Here is a 16507-nt window from a genome sequence, read left to right as displayed (position 1 = left end):
CAATGCCCAGGCAGCTGTTGTGATGAAATGGTCAAAATGTCAATAATTCAGTCATCTAAACAAAAATCTGATAATACATAAATTGCATCTTGACAGCATGGAAATGTTGGTGATTTGTTTTTAATGATACATGTTTTGCTTCACAAGAGAAAATCTGATGTTTAAAAATGTCACTCTTACATTGGCTGCAGTTGTTCCCATGAGAGCAGAATTCAAAATGTTCTAGAAAATTCAGTTTGAGATAAAATTCAGATATTTACCAAACTTCATCAACCATGACTCCAGAATATTCTCTTTTTTTTCAGGAAGATTGAAAATGTATTTAGCAGGAATTTGATGGTATATGTTTACAGTACTGTTTACAGTCAAACGTTTTCATGCACTGTAGGCTCAATTTTTGCTTAATCAAAAATCCGAGAAACAAGTTTTGTGGAGGACGGTGAGTCTGGAGATGCTCTGTAGCAAGTTTGGTGTCAATTGAGCAAAAATTGTGGGAGGAGATACATTTTAAAAGTTTTACAGTTATTGAAAAAAACAGAGTGATGGACTTCATAATTTGTAATAAGTTTAAGTGGACAAAAGTTTCAGCAGTATTGAGGCTATATTGTGGTGAAGTTTCAAAACTTTAGCATCTACCGTTGGTTTGGTAGGAATTTTTTTTGTTTTTAAATTTAAACGCTTATTGTGCCCCCCCTAGGAGGGGGGGGCACATGTCCTTGGAGTTGAGTAAATCTGGCATGGGGTCGGATGTTTCTGTAAAGTTTGGTGAGATTTCGCCCATGGGAAGTATGACTTCCTCGGAAGAAGAAAGAAGAAGAAGAGGAAGAAGAAGAAGAAAGAATTCCTAGGAATACAATAGATCGGACCCTAATGAGTGCATGTGTGTCCTGTCTCTACAGAAAGACAAAAGGCCAAGACAGCAATCTGTTTTATGTGACATAAGTTCAAAAATTTATATGATTACTTTAGAAAATAATTACTCATTAAAATACTGTAGATACAGTATATTGCAGAGACTGGGGGCTACCTGTGTGGGCTGGTAGTCGGCAAATCTTCTGATGAGCTCCTGAGCGGGGCTGCCTTCGGAGGGATGAGGGGTGTGTCCGTTGGCCAGAGGGGGGGAATCGGGCGAGGAGAAGGGGCAGGAAGGAGAAGAAGGGGGGGAGGTGGTCTGGGTATCCAGGCTGTGGAAGGGGTTTCTCCCTGGGGCCAGCATCACTCGCACCCTGGCCAGGAACCAGCGCCGGAACTCATCCTGGTCAAACAAGCAGCAGGAATAAAATATAGACTTACTGAACTTTTGAGGACCATCATTCTTAAGGCTCATAATCCTCCTTCATTACTAACTTAACTATCTTAACACTTCACGACATCTTTATATTGTTATGTTATTGGTTTTATCAGTGAGCTGAAGTATAAGATGTTTTAATATTTCTATTGTGAAATACTGCTCATAATGGGTCATTTTTGGCTGGTGAGGTAGTTGTTCCTGGTTCATTACCCCCCTCCTCGGATCTACACTCATCGTATTATGGTCTCTATGGACTCACAATGATGGAAATCCACAGTAGCAACGAAGAACTTTAATCCCTGTGAACCAATGCCTGCTGTAAGCTACATTTACCGATTTCTGAACTCTCATCAGGTCGCACACTTAAAGCAGATATTGATTTTGACAGAGAGAAAGAGAAATCTTCAAACTGTTTTTGGCTACAAAGCTACGCCCCCCAGTGGTGTTTTTTTTTTTTTGACTGGCTCCTTATACTTGGTCGATACTTGTGCCCAGACAAAATGTATTTAAAAGTCTGAATTCCTGGCTCACTCCTGTTCCCCTGTATCTGGACGCAGCCTGATGTTGTTTCGAGTCTATGCAGGATTGTATGGTCGTCTCTCTATCAGTCCACAGCGTACACGTTGGTCACACAGTGCCCGTCACCCTGTGTGCTACTTATTGCTCTTCCAGATTTGCCCTAAAGTTGGTGCCAGTAGCATGTCTGTCTGTCTGAGTGTATTCACTGTGTTGCAACATGCAGTATTGCGATACAATACACTGGTTGTGTTCACTCACCACTCTAAAAGCACATGAGGCTGAGATCTGTATCTCTTGCATATAGATACAGTATATGCCAGGTTGTGCCTCACATCATTTGGACTAGACTCTAGACGGCAGTGAAGTCAAGTGGACTTGTATTTTTAGGGCCCTATTTAGGATCCTATTGAAATCGTACTGTTTTGCACGTGTGTCCGGACGGCCCAAATTTGATGTATTTTAGGGGCGCTGCTGCACATGGTCGAGCCAAAATGGCAAAACAGCGCCCTCTTGAATTTTTTCAAAATCCCTCTGCATTGGGATTACTTTGTCGTAGGCAGACAAAAATCGGTCGACATATGTATCACACAAAGATGTACAAAAAGGTCTCCTGACATCATTACATGTCAAACCAACAGGAACTCATCGTAGGGATTTCACCCAACTGACTTCAGATTTGGTAAATTTCATCTTTACACCATGGTAACCAAAACTTTAAAAGATTGTCTGTAGGTTAAGGGGTGGGGCTGCGAGGGTGCGGCGCATTTCTATGATGTTTTTTGGACTCATAAAATTTTTTTGAACAGCCCTTCACGCCCACATAATTAAAACAGCATCAAACTATTCTGGAGATGATACTGGCTACACCCCTCAACGCCCTGGTATGTAGAATATGTGGCGTTTTCCCCAGAAGACACAGATACATTTTTTGTCGATCATATCACCGCAGCTCTACTTGCCACCTACCGTGGAGCGCATCAACACCACTTCAGCATCACGGGCTGTGGTACGGGTGCAGGTGGATTTAACACACCACTCTGGCATCCAGTAGAGCACCAGGAGGAGGAAGCCCCCTGTACACAGCACCCCGAGGGCCACAAGGGCCAGCCGCCAACGACATAGACGGTAGCCTTGCAGCTCCTAAAAGGTACAGGAAAAAGACATGATGCAGTCGTCACACATGTCAGAAAGTATGACATCTCATCTTGGCACTTATGCAAAATTAAAAAGAAGCGTACCATCTCCTCTTCTTCCCCCTTGTTGAGGACCTTGAGGTCTTCCTTCTCCATGCTGCAGAACAGTTTGCTAAGCCCCTTCCTTAGTCACTGTAAACACAACAGTCAAAATGTCAGGATAACAGCATGGAAAACATTTCAGCTCCAAAACAACCAAACAAAACAACTGTGACTGGACACCAAAAGGTCAAACACCCCCAAGTAGGGTCTCAAGACACTTTCTAAGGATATTACGCAAAAGAGTAGTGTGTGGAAAATCCAGTTTGTCCCCAAGACATTCCGTCACACTTTTTTCTGATTTCTCCATTACATAATGATGTGAAACAGGTTGACAAAGGGAAAAATCCAAAACATTCAGTATTATTTCCTGCATTTCTGCCGTTGCAGAAATCATGCAATAACTCCACACCGTTTGAGCTGGGGCTTATAGACTGGATGGAGTTGTGAACCATTACTCTGCAACCAGTTACTATTTAATATGTTATCAAAATCTACTGGTACATTGGTGGTGCAGTTTGTAATTTGGGTGACAGTTTGACCTTTTAGTCTGATTATTCTGCCTTGATCCCATACAAACACAGCAATAGCCACTCGGCACTGAAGTTGTACACTGCTGCGTTTATCTAAACAAACAAAGCATTTTCTCCGAAGTAGGAGCAGAGTGTCCAGAGACAGATGGACACTGGAACCATATGGGGGAACGGGTGTGATAGTGGCTGTTTTGACTTCTGAACATCATGGACAGATCTGATAAGATACAGTCAGTGCCAATGTGATTGTGTGTATTTTCAGCAGAACAAATTTGCCTTACTACTACTACTACTACTACTACTCTGCCAATTCATTACAACCAACTAGAAAAAGTATATTTCTGAGTTTTGCTTAGAGTGGTTGGTCCCTACCCAGCATACAGTGTTTCACAATATAATGTATACTTATACAAAGATACAAACCTCATCTGCATCTGCTCAATAGGAGATAAATCACTGAAATTGGACTTGGATTTAGAGATACTTTATTAATCCCAAGGGAAATCTAAGCTTTCAGTAGCAGCAAGGACATACAATTTGAATGTAGAGGACACAAGTTAAAGAAAATATACACTATATACAGTGGATACGCAAAGTATTCAGAACCCCTCAATTATTCACCATTAGTTATGTTGCAGCTTTATGTTAAAATCAATAAAATTCATATCTACACTCACCACCGCAAAATGACAGCACAAACCCAGAATTTTACAATGTTTTGCAAATTAATTTTTTTTAAAAACAACTAAACTATCACGTGAGCGTAAGTATTCAGATCCTTTGCTGTGACACTCATGTAGGTCATTCAGGTGCCATCAATGTCTTTTGTTCATTCTTGAGATGGTTCTACACCTTAATCTGAGTCCAGCTGTGTTGAATTAAATAGTTTGGACGTGATTTAGAAAGGTCTTACAGCTCATAATGAATATCGGAGCAAAAATAGATCCATGAGGTCGAAGGAACTGCTCCAAAGAGCTCAGACACAGAATGGTAGCAAGGCCCAGATCTGGGCAAGGCGACAAAAAAAACCTGCCGCACTCATTGTTTCTAAGAGCACAGTGGCCTCCATCATTCTTAACTGGAGGAAGTTTGGGTCAACCAGGACTCTGCCATATTGCCGGACGGCCAGTTGTAGGTAGAGTGGCCCAATGAAACCTGCAGCACTTCTGCAAGTGACTGAGCTCCGAGTTATACTGGAAGTCAGCCGTGTACAGGGTGAACAGGACAGGGGAGAGCACAGTCCCCTGTGGTGCTCCAGTAATGCTGATCACGGTGTCAGATGTGCAGCCCTCGAGTCTCACATACTGTGAAATGCTACGATCCATTAGTTTTGAGCAGCAAATGTAAAGGCAGCAATTTTGCAATGTAATGCAAATCAGCAATTGCTCACTACACCTGAGCTGACTTAAGATTTTCAACTTAATGTCAATAACAAGCTGATTTTCAATACACAGAAAATGTTCAAGGACTTTGAGACATGTACATGAACCGCAAAATGATTGATAGCACATGGACTTAGATGATGTTACTCTTAACTCTGGTGAAATCTGTTGAACCCTCTGTGAACTCTGTGGGAACAGAGCATTAACAAAGGAAGACATAACTGTCTGTGGGTCCAAAGTACAGGAAAGTTATCAGAGTTCAGTAGTTAATTGGAGCACTTGGATACTCGCCAACTGTAAGTGTGCAGCTCCTTTCAGACAACTGCTTGACCTCGAAACACCTGAGATTATCTCCTTAGAGCGCCGACACACCCACACACAGACCAACTGAGTCATCAGATGTGTGTTACCAAATTTCAAGCTCTTCCCTTTTTCCTCATCTCAGTTGTCCCTGGGGAAAAGCCAGCTGCCAAGGAAGAGACACTGTCACTTTGTGTGAGTGTGTATCTCATGCTGTAATGAGATTGACAGAGGGGTATCTGGGTCAAAGCGAACAGGCCCTTAGAAAGGACAGTTCAGCTGCAGACAATCTGTCTATGAGGCTAAAAGCAATACCAAACTCCTGCAAGTTAGTTTTCCACTTTGTGGCTTATGCACTGCACCAAGCCCAAGAAAAAAAAACAAGGAAGCTGACTGTTTGTGAAGACTCCTACTATGAGAAAGCGCCATTTAAAAAAAAAAAAAGAGGCTAATTCGGATACTGGCTTCAAAGACAGAAGCTTGTGATCAATTGGTCAGTCAGGTACACCCAGGATTTCACTGGGGTTTCAGTAGGAACTGGTGACATCTCATCATGCCCTGCTAAGATGCCAACACACAAAACTGAACACAAAATCAGGCACCATCTCTCTATGTGCAGTAGCTGTCTTTGATGAAATCAAATGATAGGACATGCCTATCACAGAGCAGTACATGTACAAACACACACACTTTAAAAAAAAGCTATATTAAAGTGGCACAAACAGTGAGAGTAAGAGAACAGATATCACAGAGAATCGCTAGCATGCTGTGACAGGACACTGTGCCCATTCGGCCACCCTGCTTCTGCCCCCACCACCCTAAAAACACCCACTGATCCTGTATCACTCCCCCACACACTGATCTTATCTGCCAGCTGCACCCGGCTGGACTTTTTCTCTGGCATAGAGCGGGATATTTTGCTTAGGACCAAGCCCTTCCTATATTTTACAATAGCAGCCCCCTGACCGGCGCTAAGCAGTGGGTGCAGTGAAACAAGAACATTCCCTCCCCAATCTCTCCAATGACTGGAAATGCCGATACCAGGGTATCATGGATACACTCTTTCACAGAATAGCTGTCGGTAATGGTGACTCAGATAACACACCAATGAAAAAAACAGCACCCAAAATGATTGAAAAGTATCAGCTTTACGTGGTTTTCGAAACCAGAGATTGTTACACGGTGTGTTGTGTTGAGATCATCTGCCCAGTTAACAGCAGGGTGCAACCTCACAAAACATAAAGCTGTCCATAATTACAGGCTGCAAACAGACAACCAGTCAAAGTTGAAGCTTGGTCGCTGACAAGCCAGACATGTTCACCCTATTTATGACCAAAGTACCAATATATTACATGTTAACTGGTGGGAATAGAGAAATATTACAAGCTATACTCTCAGTAAGACAAACTTGTGCAAGAGCAGCGATCAGGCACTGTCACAAAATTACTCTGAGTTTATAAATGATAGGAAACAATGTTAAGATAGCACATATCACAGTTCGAACAAAAGATAAGAATTGATCAATTAAAATATTGGCTAAAAAGGTAAGAAAAAATATATATATATATTACACAGTTGTAGCAGGGTAAACAAACTGACAAACATTATTATGTTGTAAAATGCATACAGTAATAAAATAACCAAGGTTCCCCAGGTCAATACAAAAAACAACTCAGTCAATGACTCAATGTGTATCATCAAACAGCCAAACAGATCTAGAGTAAGCTCTTGTCCACTAAACAAAACAAGTCTGTTCAGTAAGTATATTTGCAGTGCAGTCAGCTCAAGGGGATTTACTGCCTGAGTGTGGTCTTGGTGAATTGGCAAAGTAGGAGATGAAAACAACCAAATGACATCAATGTCCGTGAAGACTTGGAAAAAATATAATGAGCAGAGGCTTCTCCTTCTGAGCGAAAGCAGAGACTTGGACATAGGAGAAGTCTCTGGGTCATTTCGCCGGTGTCCCACTGAATCAGTTGCACATTCATATGTTAATAATCTGTGCAATTCAATCAAGTAAGTAAGAGACACTCGCTCTTCTCTAGGCTGCATCTCCTCAACAGTACAGCAACATTAATCAGTTTCTTGAGATTGAGATGCTTGAGATTCTTCAGTTACCTTGAGAGCCAGGGACACGATGCCCCAGGCACTACTCCTCCCCGTAGTTAGCGCGCACTCTCACCACACCAACCTGGAACCCTGGGGAAAAGCAAATAATTACTAACTGTGAATATTATAAAACTTTCCACAAGCATCTTTTAGCTAATTACACAAAATTGACTGTGAAAGAGCACAGGGTAACTCAGAGTAACTCTTCCACAAAACGGTGGCACATCTTCCTGAGGGAAAAAGAATATTGGTTAGTTTGTACTGAGCTCCAGCAAAGGATTTTATATAACCAACCAGATAATGTGAAACATGTTGTGTTCACTGATGTATATTTCAATAGATTACATTGATCATTTTCATCAACATAATGGAAAAGCACTTCAGACTTGTCTCTGAAAGTTTTATTAATAATTATTTTATTTGGTCTGTTTGTCCCTGCTAACAACAACTTTGCAGAGAAATGATTCATTAAAAATGGGGGTACTGTCTGAAGTGAAGAAGTCCATTAATAACCTGTCAGCATCATGTAATACCGCAAAAGAGTGTAGAAATACTGAGACCATGTCCACTCTGCTCAATTCAGGACAGAATCTTATGGACTAGATCCAATCATCCAATATTCAGATTTACATCTTCCTGTTCACACTAGTTTATGTAGACTTCTGTTACCACCTATCCTCCTGTCATGTGTTGACCCTGTTCCTTTTAAAGTCTGTTCCTAATAATTATTTCCGAGTGATAAAAAAGAACCTGGGTACGTACTGTAGTTAATAATATAAAGAGCAACGCCTTGAGTAAAAAAAGAAATTACTTCATGGTGAAATGACAACTGTCAGGTGACTCCTATCTGTTAACATGGCAGGGTGTTCCCATCCCGTACAAATGCTAATGATATAACGCAATAAATCTTCCCCATTTTCCGGTCAGAAAAAGTAGCAGAGAAAAAAAAACAGCATATAAATTATCTCTTCCGTTGTGAATGAGAGGATAACAGTAGAAACCAGTGTTCCTGCTGGAATATAAGAGGACCATGTTTGGGGCCTCTAGGAGTCAGCATGACTTCAGAGATATTAATAGATTCCTTGAGCCCAGCCTAAAGCACACACACATTGTTGTCTCGCATTTGATTAGTCTGCTATTGTATTAATAAGCAATGCTGGCTTGGAAGAAGAAGAAAAAAAAAAAACAATGTCATTTTTCAAACAAATTGAACATGACAATCATCAGAGTTCCTGGAAAGAAACTGTAACTTTACAACAATCAACACAGGTAGAAAACATATAGAACTATTCTAAGTGCAAAAGTATGGTACTGTAGATCTGATTCTGTTATCAACCACAGCTAAAATATGTTTGGATAATTATCAAAAGACACTAGTTGTTTTTTTTTAAACTCTCTGTATCACTAGTTTAACAACTACTTTCATCTTACAATCAGCAATACATTCACCACCATTAGCAAATGGGCCTCTTTATAACACATCTGTGTGATTTGCAGATTCACTACAGCTGAAGGCATAGATACAACTAATGGTAACTTTCTTTATTGTTTAATCTGCTGTAAACATTAACTGTTGTATGGAAAATGATAGACATTATTGTTTGGAAAACAATGAATATAAAATCAAATCAAAGTCAAAGTAGCATAAACATAAAGTTACTCTTCAAGAAGTATACTTGGATGAGGATGAACTGTCTCAATTCGCTAAATATCATCTGTACAAAGTAAAGATCCCTTTTGAACCAGGCCGAGTCATTGACAGTGGCTGGCACACAGGTTTTACATACAAGCAAAGCAAATGTACACAAATAAAGAGCTGGAGAGGACAGCTAAGAGTAGACATTCTCCTTTCCCTTTCTGCCCTGTTCTTCAACATACAGACAAAAAGGAAAAAGTGAACAATGAGCCATGACCTAATGACAGAAGTCTATAATTCATGGAAGCATTCGGAGGAAAAAGTGTTTTGTTGCTATCATGCTCTGCACTCAATGTGCTTTCTTTATCACTTCCCCTCCTACTCATTGGGTATAATAGCCGAGCTTTGTTCCCCATCATGGGCCAATCAAGCTGTTTATCACTGCGGCCACTGGCCATACTAAAAAAAATGTATGACCACCTGCCCTTCCTCTGCTGTCTGAACAACCAACAACTCTTCCAAAGTCCACTTTGAGAGCCCACCACCACTGACAACAGGTTTATATCAGCAAACCTCCCTTAACAACTCGACTAAGGAGAAATCAAAAGAGTTTTTATCTATTTCTTCTCAAACTTCAAACATGGTTCGAGCTAAACCACGACCAACACTCACCTTAATGCTGCAACTCCAAGACATAGCCTAAATCAAAACACTGCCCCAGACAGACCATACCAAAACATACCATAGGTACTCCCATACTGCTCGTTTTCAGATAACATACACAGGTTTCAGACAAAGTCCTTCGAGGCAATACAGAACGTCTCTGTTTCAGATCATAAAAAGTGAGAAGAACTGTGAGGAAGAACTTGCTGCCAATCCATATAAGGGGAAAGGAAGTTTAACATGGATGAGATCAGGGAATGAAGGATGACAACAACCAAAAAGGTCCGTATGTGGACTACAATCCCATCAAGTACCCATAAGAAGAAAAGTGGAGGGACAGGGCTGGGAAAAAAAATAATCCTGCAGATCAAAAGTGTACAAAGTTTTAAGTCACACCACATGCTCTTGGATTAACAGTGGCGTTGCTTGACAGACTATGAAAAACTGTTGTGTGAAAGATTAAAACACTTTTTTTCAACCTATTTGAGCAGCTTAATGGTATAATTAACCTGGATGAGAAATAATATTTTTGAATGTAACAGACTCTTTATTATATATCATTTTGTAGGTAAGATTAAGTTCAATTAGTGAAAAATATCACAATTATCATCAGGTGTAACATTTTTAATTGTTTGATCAGCAAGATAATTCAGTAGCACCATAAAAATAACGACCATATCTCTGGATGATAAATCCAGAGTATCTGTAAAGCACAAACTATCTTTAAGAGAGCATTAGGTAGAACAAACACCAAAGATCGGAAATGTTAAGTGAGTGAAAGTGACTCACAGAAAACAAAGGTCACAAACTTATAAACCTCCAACTGACACACAACAAAATAAACATCAATGCTACAGATAAAGAACAGATAAGATAAACTGGGTAATATGCAACAGGTGAATAAACCAATATATTCAGACTCTCCTGGAGTGCAGTGAAGCTTCGCGGATATAAAATCGATCAAATGTGTGGGTCACTCGCTTTTACAGGCACACTCCTCCTTCTGGGTGGCATGTTGCAGTACGTGACCGGTCCTGTATCAAAGCAATAACATGGTACTGGTCCTCTGATTTAATTCCAAATTGGAAAATGTTGAACTCTTCTGTGTATAAAGCCCGAGAGGTTTTAAAAAAAAACTGTCATGGCATAGCAGCAAGGCAGGCCTGTGGTATCTCCAATGTGGCTCTACGAAGCCATTAGCGGTCATTTCTTACCATCTTTCTTCAGGGAGCTTTGATCCGTCTTAAAAATGTAAACACTGTCCAGGTTTAGTGTTCTGGTCAGGGTAGCAAATGAGAAGAAGACTACTGTGATTATCTGGGGCTAACCTGGAATGAATTACACCCCAGATACTTTTGTCTTTTGTCAGATATTCAATATAACTTCATGGAAAAAAGCTGTAAATGCCACATAACGTCTCTTTGGTAGAATACAACAATATGAATAATATTGCAAAAGATGTATGGTAAATCAGATTTATATTAATACCTACTATATAAATCCAGTTAATTGAGTACTATAAGGGAAATATATATAACTCCAACTGTGTCATAATCTCAGTCAAACACGCCCCCGAGAAGATGTATGTCCCCCTCTATCCCCAGACTAGACTTGAGGTGGAGTCCAACAGGGAGTATTTTGGGGCTGTGAGTGCCTGGTTAATGTTACAGTCATATCATGCTACAGGCTAATAGAACAAATGGAAGTCTTCCAACTCTTTCGCCCTCTCAAAAACGCAATTTTGAGAGTTTTTTTTCTGGTGCATCAGCGTTTCGTATGTCCACAGAGCATTAGAGTCACATCCTCAGCAGCTGTCTCTTGCTACACAGCCTCTCATCCAGCGCAACTCAGGATGCAACAAGTGTGAGGCTGTGTCACTGCCATAATGCAAGATGATTAGTGCTGTCAACAGCTACTGGGCTGCGGTCATCTGTTTGGTAGTTGGACCAGGTGTGTAAAGGGGGTGTAAAAGAAGCTGATTTACAGCATTTAATGACGAGCTGCTCCATGATTATCATCAGCCTGAGCATTTTAAGGAGGGCTCTAACCAGATCCTCTGTCACAGACTGCCCCAGAAAAAAAATAACACTTGTTGATTTTTCAAACAAACAGTTGCTGATGAGGAAGTTGGAGCCAAAAGAGAGGGACACACCACAAAATTACAAATGATAATCTGCTATACATGTCCCAACAGCACCAGAGCGCAAATCTCAGCATCCTTCAGTTGAACGAGGGATGGGATGATAAAGATGTTCTTGAAGGACAAGAGACTGAGGATTAAAATCTAATGGACACGACTACAAAAGGCCTTAAAATTTAAATCTTAAAATTATTTGTAAAAGGAAGTAGTACTTGATTTGCTAGGTGAACATGATCTAGTATTTAAAATCAGAAGGAGAATCAGCGATGAACTCCCTTTAGTCCCTTCGCACTGAGTGTATTCATCTAATTGCACAGCTTTGCTCCCAGGTTTACATTAGTGTGTCAAATTTCACAGTTGTTTCTATTTTCATAGAAAGCATGTTCGCTTCCACTGATGTGGGCCATCGGCTTGTCCTGGTCTTGTTGGAGACAAACCGCTATGATGGCACTAGAAAGTTTCCACACCAAATAGTGCTGAGCTGCAGAAAGGACTTTTACCATGTCAGGATATTTCTCATCTCCACTCTGAATCAACACTGGCAGGCCTTCCATTACAGTCTGCTGTTTTAAAGCTCACCTGTGAAAAGTCTTAAGGTACTGGCTCAAAAACCATTGAACGTTGGCGCCTTACTTCTTTAACTGAGACTAAACTGCTTCCAAATCTCCAGTTCGGCCAAGACCTCAGGCTCTCTCCCAGAGAAGAAGGAACTCAAAGGTTAAAAGGGCATGTTCAGTTAGCAAATTTGTTTATTCCTGGAATCTGGACACATCAGGATAGTTAATGTTGTCTCACTCACTGTGGTAATCACATGATGTCAGAAACTGCAAAATGTGCAGAATTATGAAAACTCATTCAGTAGTTTACACAAGTCTAATTTTCTGGGAGTATGAAACACAAGCAAAGAATAAATGCAAACGTGTCATTGAAACCTAATCTGGAACAGGGCATACTAAAATAAGGTATCCATGAAAAAATAAATAAATAAACAAACAACCACAAAAACTAACCCCCCCCCCCATTAAAAAAACAAAACATGAACAGACCTTAAAGCAGAAGTAAGCGATCCGGTCGTTTTGGCTAATGCTGCGTTCCAGGCAGGCTTTTGAAACCGTAAATTAGAGCTTCAAGTCACGACTTACGACTTTGTAGCGTTCCAGGCAACCCACTCGTGTTTTTCTGACCTGTTTTAGATGTGAAAGTGCACTACAACGGCCACTCGTAACGTCCGACCCGTGAACTCGTACCAGATCGAACTGGTACGACTTCACAGGTCGGAAAAACACGAGTTACGGGTTGCCTTGAACGCACCATAACTTCTTGTCAGCCGATGGAGTTAGCAGCCCCCGCCCTTGTCATGGATCTATTGGTCCTCGTCCCTACATCACCACATTCAGGCGCATCCCTTGGCTGCACACACAGCCCTTCATGCCGTTCTCTCTCCTCATTGGATAAAACTTGTAGGATACGAGAAAAGTTTTCTCCTCGGCTCAGAGCAGAGTGACTGAGAGACCCGTGTTTCGATCCAAACACTCTATGTAAGTGATTGCTGTCGGAAAATGTAACTAAGACTTATATTAACACAAAAATATTGCTTACTTCTGCTTTAACTGCGCCAGAGGGAGACACTCCAACTTTTAGCATAATAATCTCTCTATGTGCTGCCAATGATTTAGAAAGGTTAACAAAAGCAATGGAAAATAGTTAACCAGAGACAAATCACATCTAGTTAAAAAAATAACTCAGTAGGTTTTATTTCTACATGTGCATTGTGACTCCTACTTTTACGCAATGTATCATGAACACATTAAGAATTCAGAGGTATCGTATTCAAGCAGTGGTTCAGTTCTTACTCTGTGCTTCCTTTTGTATGATCCTGGACAAAATAACAATGAAAGGACTGCTGCATATCGCCCCTGAATCCTACAGTGTGGTAAAATACTGCACTGATTAGGTGTAAACTACAGGAACGCCAACAAAAACCTGTGTTGATATTTTTTCTCTCAACTCAAAGGTCACATTCCCATTAAAGCTAGACAAACTAATTATCTCCTAAGCCTCCCTGTGGCACCACAGAAAACACATATGCTATTCAACTCGCTATCAGTTATCATAAAAAAAGGAGGGAAAAAAAGGACAGACAATGAATACATTTCTCCCGAGCTGCTGTGTAGAATTAGTATTTGTGCTAAGAGCAAACTTGATCAGGTTATTTTTAAACTGATTGGTGGTGGCTATATAAAGCTTCTAACCCCTTTCTCATCCTTTGTTTACTGAAACCTTCTGTGGTCTGGGTATGCCAGCTATGCCATGGCACAAATAAATAAATGCAGCCAGCAGTCTCAATTAACAATATCCACACTGGCGGCATGCAACCACAAGCAATGCGACCATAGCCACTTTCAGCTCAAGGCTCTTTACCATCTAAGTGAAAATAAATCACCATAAACTGATCTAAATTAACCACAAATATAATACAAGAGTATTGAGTAAACATTAATTATCTTTGCTGTGACAAACGTCAATGACATTAAACTGCTGAATTAGGTTGAAAGGACATCAATTAAAGTGTAATAGCTAAAAGATTTGGCCTAATATAAGTCAATAAAACAAAACTATATTGCAAACAATGCACAGCAGCACAATTAGGGGAAAATAGCAAAGTGGGATATAAACACCTGTAAGATCCTCAACTATTCACAGTCTGTGTATGCGGGCCACCAATGAGTGAGTTCACCAAGACCCCTGGGCCCCTCTAAAGGAGCAGTGAAGCGGCTGCTGTGACGGACTAGCATCATTGTACATTAAAAAAACAACTGTTTCTCTGGTGTTTCAGCTACATGGCAGGTTCTTGTCTATAAGAAAACCGTAGTTGAAAATAACTTACATGGCTGGTTTTTGCCAGACGGCTTTTGAGAGACCCAGAAACAAAGTGTAGTAAAAGTAATAACTTTCCCACTTTAGTTTCAGACCAGTCCAGTCCAGACCTCAATCAAATTGAGAATTTGTGGCTTGGAAATGACTGTTCACTACATGGTGGACAATTTGACAGTCTTAAGTGTTGTTCAAAGAGGGGAAATAAGGAAGTGCTGAAGTTCACAGCAAAAACTGAGACCTGTAAGCCAAAGCGTGTCTCTTCTTAATCTAGCCAGGAAAAAAAACCAAACAAACAAAACAAATCATGTGAGTTTTTTCTTGAATCATCACCCACAGTCTGAATCAGATCTACGTCCAGTTTTTAGTTTAGTTTAATTTGTGTTCCTGGTTATGTGTTGTATGTTTGGTATTCAAACTAGAATAAAACATAGCTACTTGTTTCACATTAATATTTACATTCAGCTCATACCAATGGGCCATATCAATTCATACCATCAGGACCTATCAACTCATACCATCGAACTGAACCATGTTACAACAACTTTCTCCTGTGATAGGGTTAGGATTGGACGTATACTTCACTCCCTGGCTGTTGATTTACAATGTTGTTTTACTTTTAACATCACATGAATGAATACTTTAAAAGCTTTCCTCTGTCAGGAAACATAATGACATCCAATGCGACTGAATGCTCTACAACAGTGCATAACAATAAGTTGGAAATGTTTTAAAAGCACATAGGCTGCATGTCTATATGCCGGAGCGGATTGTTAAATTGTTGTTCTTTTTGCAAGGGTCTTTTGACCAATATGCCCCAGGCTATTGATGATTACATCAAACTGCCTGACTGGAAACCAGATCAGCGTGGCAGGTGTTTGAAAGGAATGAGGCTGACAGGAAGGAGGTGTGTTAGCCATTTCTTTTCAGTGATGCGTTTGATTGTAATAGAAACGACAACACACAACAACACTGGGTGATGAAAAGTAGCTCCAGAGATTTTAAAAAGCAGTGCAGCTGAACGACACAGGCAGCAACAACTTCGTTATTAGGGCCATTTGAAGACGAGAAAGACACTATTAGCCTACATCTGTGCATCGTGTAACCTCGATGTTAAAAGCTTCATATTGTAAGAGGATAGTGATTAGCATGTGGCTGTTTTTCTCTAGCTAGTGGCAACGGTATCATAATATAAACACTGAATTGTTGACAACGATTCATGGCTACGAGCCCCAGGCGGCACAGGGAAGCGCTTTAATCGGGAAAAGACACATCTATCTGGATGTGGTGGACTGCCTGGCTCGGGTTAGCCCCGGGTTAGCCTTGCTTCATTGTTAGCCCGCTACTTATAGTGACGACTAGCTACAATAATAGCACCCATGTGTCTTCAAACGTTATTCTTGCTTTCGGTTTCAGACAACGTTGAGGTTGGAGGGGGGGAAACAGCGTTACCACCGCAACCGTGCCCGTTTTTTCCTGCCTTTGCGCAAGAAGGAGGACGACTGACGTCCGCACACACACACAGGCACACACACACGCACACAAACACACATTCACACAAACACACACACACACACACGCTAACGTTTTAGCTTTAGCAACTGACACATGGGTGGTGAAGATGATGATGACAGCGATGAAGGCAAACCCCGCAAAAGACAAGAAGACACTCACCCAGAACCACCTGGACACGCTGAAGATCACCTTCGAGTCATGGTGAGACGAGAGCAGCTGTTATCTGAAGGAAAACGTCGTTGAGGAGGAAAAATGACTCGAGTTGGGTAGAAAAATGTTGTCGCAGAGCAGAGCGGAGCGGAGCCGAGCGCAG

At 40.9% G+C, this 16507-nt stretch overlaps 1 protein-coding gene across 1 annotated transcript in view; it reads right to left on the bottom strand.

The window, feature by feature from the left end:
- atp13a3 (ATPase 13A3) overlaps nt 1–16507 on the bottom strand; it is a 38300-nt gene extending 21793 nt beyond the window's left edge. The window contains exons 1-5 of the mRNA XM_083970171.1: nt 16354–16507; nt 7376–7456; nt 3049–3135; nt 2777–2950; nt 1028–1255 (exon numbers count right to left, since the gene is read on the bottom strand). Coding sequence (XP_083826297.1) covers nt 1028–1255; nt 2777–2950; nt 3049–3099 — 453 coding nt within the window. The 5' untranslated portion in view covers nt 3100–3135; nt 7376–7456; nt 16354–16507. The remainder of the gene's footprint in view (nt 1–1027; nt 1256–2776; nt 2951–3048; nt 3136–7375; nt 7457–16353) is intronic.

The sequence above is a fragment of the Trachurus trachurus genome (genome assembly GCF_905171665.1).
Source record: "Trachurus trachurus genome assembly, chromosome: 4".
Classification (NCBI taxonomy): Eukaryota; Metazoa; Chordata; class Actinopteri; order Carangiformes; family Carangidae; genus Trachurus; species Trachurus trachurus.
The sequence above is the reverse complement of the archived record's forward strand: the minus strand, read 5'-3'. Positions and strand labels throughout refer to the sequence as shown.